The 6,776-nt window shown below is 40.1% G+C and overlaps 1 protein-coding gene across 1 annotated transcript in view; it reads right to left on the reverse strand.

Moving 5' to 3' along the window:
• The window catches only part of LOC126195495 (MAP7 domain-containing protein 1-like), a 279,241-nt gene extending 273,541 nt beyond the window's left edge, over nt 1-5,700 (reverse strand). The window contains exon 1 of the mRNA XM_049934126.1: nt 5,499-5,700. Within this exon, the coding sequence (XP_049790083.1) occupies nt 5,499-5,519 (21 nt within the window). The 5' untranslated portion in view covers nt 5,520-5,700. The remainder of the gene's footprint in view (nt 1-5,498) is intronic.
• Nucleotides 5,701-6,776: the final 1,076 nt, after the last annotated feature.

Raw genomic sequence — 6,776 nt, forward strand, 5'->3', positions numbered from 1 at the left:
TTTAACTTGATATTTTGCCACTTTCCTTGCCACAAGTGTGACATACAGCGGCCAAGCACTAGCCTTTGGCTAAGTTGCACCTGACATGCCACATTCATGTTTCTCTTCCTTACTTTCCAGTCTGTGGCAACAGAATTTAAAAATTGAGCTTTCATGTAAACTTTTCAGGTAACATATTCCAATTCCCAGGAGAACCAGAATTCAATGCAGACAGCCAATTGAAGAGGCCATGAGCAGGCAATGCGAGCTCCTGCAGGTGCCCATGTCTGGAATATCACAATTGCTCAGCTCTACACTAAATGATCTAGTTTGGAACTGGGGAAAAAAAAGGGCAATTGTGGCTAGTGGCCGGCAGACACTTTTCCCTTGGCACAATCCAAATGGTGTAGTTTTAGGAATACTATGTATGGGAGGTATGCGACTTCTCTTTCCCCTTAGCACTAAAAAGATATTTGTGATTCAGTTTTGGATAATGTGTAATCTTCAGGTTTTCAAATGAACAATGTGGTATGTCCCAACACACCAAACATAAAACTGTTACTAATGATGGTCCAACTAACTACTCTCAATTAAGCATCACGCTATCATAACAAATTAACAGCCTCTCCCACGGTGGTGAATTGCCTCAAAATTAGTACAAATAGGATGCAGCACAAAAATTTCCTACTCCATACAAATCTGAATTGAAGGGAGGAAGGAATGTTCCAAAGATGATGAGGTAATTAGAGATTGGGCACAAGTTCCGAAATAGGAAAGGAAAGATGGAGAAAGAGGGGAGGATCTGTGGTGTCCATTCAAAGGAACAATCCAATCCAATCCCTGACAACCTAAATATATATATTTCTGCAGCTCGTGGTCAGGTTCTCGCTTCCCAAGCAGGGGGTCCCAGGTTCGAAACCCGTCAGGGTCAGGGATTTTCACCTGCCTCAAGATGACTGGGTGTTTGTGTTGACCTCATCATTTTCATCATCATTCATGAAAGTGGCAAGATTGGACTGAGCAAAGGTTGGGAATTTGTACGGGCATTGATAACCGCACAGTTGAGCGCACCACAAACCAATCATCACCACCATCATCATTTAAATATATATGGTTGAATGGAGATTTGAACCACTGTCTACCAAAATATGACCTAAAACTTCTCCTAGCGCTGTTCCACATGCTTGATTACCTTATCAAAAAGTATGTCCCATGAACAATGGGATCATCAGAGACAGAGCACAAGCTCCAATTAAGGAAGGACGGGGAAGGAAATCATCTGTGTCCTTCACACAGGGGCCATCCCAGCAGTTGCTACCTCATTTCAGGAAAACAAATGAAAACTTAAACCAGGATGGTTCGGTGGGGATTTGAATTGTCATAATTCTGGATACAATTCTACAGCTTTAAGTATTGCACCACTTTGCTTGGTTTCATTACTCGTGAGCAGACACCAACTCTAACAATTCCTATTGCCAAAACAAGTAAATAAAACACCTATGTAAAATAATAGATGGAAGATACTTCCTCTCCTCTCAACCTTCCCATTTTAAATTTCTAAACACAACACAATACACTCATACAAAATAGATAATAAGATTATGCATCTCCTAGCTATTATTACTGATACAGTATTAAAGTGTGCTCCTCAAGATTTAATTTTGTCCTTCTCTCTTTTTCGCAGACATTAATGATATTGCTTGCCCAACCCCTCCTCATCCAAATTCCCACATGTTAAGCTACACAGATGACACCTCTTCTGTTCCGTGGGAAATATGTAAAGTGCTCAAATCAGTATCACTCGTGTAATCTCAGTTTTTGCATACACTAATACAGGGTGTTACAAAAAGGTATGGTCAAACTTTCAGGAAACATTCCTCACACACAAATAAAGAAAAGATGTTATGTGGACATGTGTCCGGAAACGCTTAATTTCCATGCTAGAGCTAATTTCAGTTTCATCAGTATGTACTGTACTTCCTCAATTCACCGCCAGTTGGCCGAATTGAAGGAAGGTAATGTTGACTTCGGTGCTTGTGTTGACATGCGACTCATTGCTCCACAGTACTAGCATCAAGCACATCAGTACTTAGCAACAACAGGTTAGTGTTCATCACAAACGTGGTTTTGCAGTCAGTGCAATGTTTACAAATGCGGAGTTGGCAGATGCCCATTTGATGTATGGATCAGCACGGGGCAATAGCCGTGGCGCGGTACGTTTGTATCAAGACAGATTTCCAGAACGAAGGTGTCCTGACAGGAAGACGTTCGAAGCAATTGATCGGCGTCTTAGGGAGCACGGAACATTCCAGCCTATGACTCACGACTGGGGAAGACCTAGAACGACGAGGACACCTGCAACGGACAAGGCAATTCTTCGTGCAGTTGACGATAACCCTAATGTCAGCGTCAGAGAAGTTGCTGCTGTACAAGGTAACGTTGTCCACGTCACTGTATGGAGAGTGCTATGGGAGAACCAGTTGCTTCCGTACCATGTACAGCGTGTGCAGGCACTATCAGCAGCTGATTGGCCTCCACGGGTACACTTCTGCGAATGGTTCATCCAACAATGTGTCAATCCTCATTTCAGTGCAAATGTTCTCTTTACACATGAGGCTTCATTCCAACGTGATCAAATTGTAAATTTTCACAATCAACATGCGTGGGCTGATGAGAATCCGCACGCAATTGTGCAATCACATCATCAATACAGATTTTCTGTGAACGTTTGGGCAGGCATTGTTGGTGATGTCTTGATTGGGCCCCATGTTCTTCCACCTACGCTCAATGCAGCACGTTATCATTATTTCATATGGGATACTCTACCTGTGCTGCTAGAACATGTGCCCCAACACATGTGGTTCATGCACGATGGAGCTCCTGCACATTTCAGCCGAAGTGTTCGTACGCTTCTCAACAACAGATTCGGTGACCGATGGATTGGTAGAGGCGGACCAATTCCATGGCCTCCACGCTCTCCTGACCTCAACCCTCTTGACTTTCATTAATGGGGGCATTTGAAAGCTCTTGTCTACGCAACCCCGGTACCAAATGTACAGACTCTACGTGCTCGTATTGTGGACGGCTGTGATACAATACGCCATTCTCCAGGGCTGCATCAGCGCGTCAGGGATTCCATACGACGGAGGGTGGATGCAACAAAGTGTTTGAAGTCACGCTGGTACATTCTGTTGCTGTGTGTTTCCATTCCATGATTAATGTCATTTGAAGAGAAGTAATAAAATGAGCTCTAACATGGAAAGTAAGCATTTCCGGACACATGTCCACATAACATATTTTCTTTCTTTGTGTGTGAGGAATGTTTCCTGAAAGTTTGGCTGTACCTTTTCGTAACACCCTGTATAATTAAAGGCCAGTTACCAACACTTCACACAATTATGAGATGGAAGTGGGCAATATCTCCGGGCAAAAACAAATTCCGTGTTATCGTAAGAGAAATACTTTCCCTGGCTAAATCACATTCATGTTAGGACTATATGTGGAGAATTTAGTAGTAGCTTACACACATTCTGCCCAGCTGTCAAAAGCAGTCTGCTGTATAGTATTAAATGGTTCAAATAGCTCTAAGCACTATGAGACTTAACATCTATGGTCATCAGTCCCCTAGAACTTAGAACTACTTAAACCTAACTAACCTAAGGACATCACACAACACCCAGTCATCACGAGGCAGAGAAAATCCCTGACCCCGCCGGGAATCGAACCCGGGCGCGGGAAGCGAGAACGCTACCGCATGACCGTATAGTATTAGAAATGGTGTATTACGGGACAGTTTATTTTGCCTTTAATTAGGTGTTGAACTGTGAAGGTATGCTGCAGATATAAATCTCACTAAAATATTAGTATTGCAGAAAAGGGGCAGTTGGGTTGGGTCTCGGGTTAGGATAGAATATGCCCTGTCAAGAAACCTTAGTAAAACAAATATCAAAAAACACTTCTTCTTTGTATTTTTTGTACACTAATACCATTTTTCTATTCAAAATCTTAGGTCAGAAGGAAATTTCACTGATGCCCATGACTAATACTAGAAGTAAGAACAGTTGCTTCAGACACAGAACTAAATTACAAAGATCATGATCCACTATTGCCAATTTTGGTGCAGTATGTTCATAGTCAATGAAGAACATCTGAAGCAAAATTATTCAAAATAAAATAATATTCCCAGTTGGAAAAAAACAGAAGCTTTGTTACTTCATTGTCTCAGGAGGTGAAAGTAAAATCCCTCCTCCATGCATTTTTCATAGTTTATGTACAAAATACACAAAAAAAGCGTCAAAATAGTTACTGGAGACGTGCCCCTTACACTGTCATATACATTTGCTATATATAAATTGCAATTTTAATCTTTTATGATGGAAAGTAGATATATATGACGAAGTGCATTTAAATATGGTATGGACATAAGCTTTCAACTACACTTCAGGTCAATACGTTACTACAACCTCTGTTTGGCACTGACATTGGCTTCACCAGTTTATCATGTTTCAACCGAACCTACTCCTTGGGCTGTGCTACAAATCAGCCACAACCGAAATTTTAGGGGAGGGGGGAGGGAGGGCGGTTTGCAAAAGTAACTCCTTACATTTCATTACTGTATCTAAAAATTAATTATATCATATTCATGATATATTTAGTACATGTGACTAAAAATTTTACATTTGCATCAGTTTGATGACACCACAGAAAAAAAAAATCAATAAATAACAATCTAACAACAATGGGAAGGGAATCATCATGTACTGAGAAGCAGATTGAGTTACAGGTACAGTCCTTCCACCAGGGTCTGTCACAAAACAAATATTTAATTGTAACACTGCATTTGGAAAGTGAGTTATTTAATCAGAGAATACATATGGGAAGAGGAAGTGAGAAAATAAATAATAAAGAAGTAAACATAAAATATTCAAAATATTTTTATTTATCTAAGTGTAGATTGAAAATGTAACATAAATATTACACTCATTCATCATGCCATTATAACAATACATCTCATGCAGAAATTTACTGGTATACCACATTAAAAGAACTGAAATTGTATACTATTTATGCAGTTTGTGAAACATGAAGTCGGCAATTATTTCACAGTTATTTGACTTATGCAACAAAAATAGACTCATGCTTAAAATATCATGTGAGAGTAATAATGTAACATCATGCAGATACTTCAAACAATGTGATTACCATGGAGTCGAAAATTTAAAGAAATACAAAAAAAAAAATTATTGTTCTGCGTGTACCAGAAATATCTTTTTGTACAAATCGAAATGTTCAACACTACTGTAGCACGTCACGATAAATGAATATGGGCACTACAACACAAATTTTTTGCTGTTAAGAAAACAAATGAAGACAGATAAAATTTTACTCGATTACAAACCTATATAAATATGAGTGGGCAGAGCCTCACTTGCTTTTTCTTTTTACATTAAATATGTTTGTCTACAGGTTTTACACATAAATGCAGTGGTAAATTTAGCGTCAACACAAAATTTACATACCACACTATCCTTTCGGCTCATGTTAAGACTTATTGTGCTGATGCCATCATTTTAAAAACCGGTCTTTTTGTGTCGCGATTGACCCTTATGTCCGTAAACCGCACGGCATATCACAGTCATTTCGCACCTTGAAATTTATTTGACAGTCCGTCAGGTGGTAAAACAAAGATATTTATACCCAATTACCCACTCAAACCTTTTGCCAAACCTAGATACTCTGGTGCAGACAGCTCCATTTAAAGATGTTTGCATGATCTTCACGTAATTTTTGAACGGACAAGGTACCATTCTTCAGACCTATTAACCATAGATTTTGATGAGTCTTAGGGATGTTTAGTCTGCCCTCCCCAGGAATGGATAATGTACGGAAATTTTTCTTTTCCCCCGCATAGAAGAACGACAGATTTTAAAAACCCCTCATACAGTACTTTCGGGAACTTTGCTGATGTTGCGCAGATTACAACATTTTTTTAATTTGTGACTCAACTCATCAATTCTGTCAACTACCTGACCAAATTTTTCGGATAACTATTGCATACATAAGAACCATTAATCACTATACAATGTGGAAGTACAAATCAGATCTCCGAGTATAGACACAATCTAACATATGTTAGACTGTGATGGATATCTGGTTAGCAACGAAATAAACAACGCTGTTTTTCCGATCGCTCTCAAGAATATTGAGGAAGGGTGATTAATTATTATCAGTTCGACTCTCAACTGTGTTGTCTGCAGTGAAAAACGTTTCGACGAGCGGGTGGGTACCGGTAACGACAAATTGTTACTTGCAGTTACGGCAGCCGCGCTGAGCAGTCGCTTGTGCTTCGTGCGGCGGCCGGCACCGATTTCATCAGGTGTTTTGTGGAACTGTTATCAAGGTTTTTCCTTAGTGTAATCTATTAGTAACAAGTGTCAGAGCATCGTCGCTGGGAGATTTCTCTCAGCAGCTATTTTTAAAATGGAAATTAATGACGAAATCCCAGTCGATATGGCCAAGAGTCGGCTATCGCTTTGCATAGGGGTCACAACAACGAGACTGTCATGATGCACCCACCTTCAATAGTGTTAATTAGAAATAAGCATCAATGGGGTACCATCGAAATGTGCTCTCAAGATCACTGTTCTCAGAATGATCAGATGGAGATGGATCAGCATTCATCAAGTTCAGCTGTCTTGTCGCAGTGTCGGACAAACAACATCCAGCGACAAAAGGCAAGACACAAATCACCATCACCCCAACAGGCAGGAGATCCTGACGTAAATGTTCCAAAGAAG

Source organism: Schistocerca nitens, chromosome 1 (assembly GCF_023898315.1).
Source record: "Schistocerca nitens isolate TAMUIC-IGC-003100 chromosome 1, iqSchNite1.1, whole genome shotgun sequence".
NCBI classification, from domain to species: Eukaryota; Metazoa; Arthropoda; class Insecta; order Orthoptera; family Acrididae; genus Schistocerca; species Schistocerca nitens.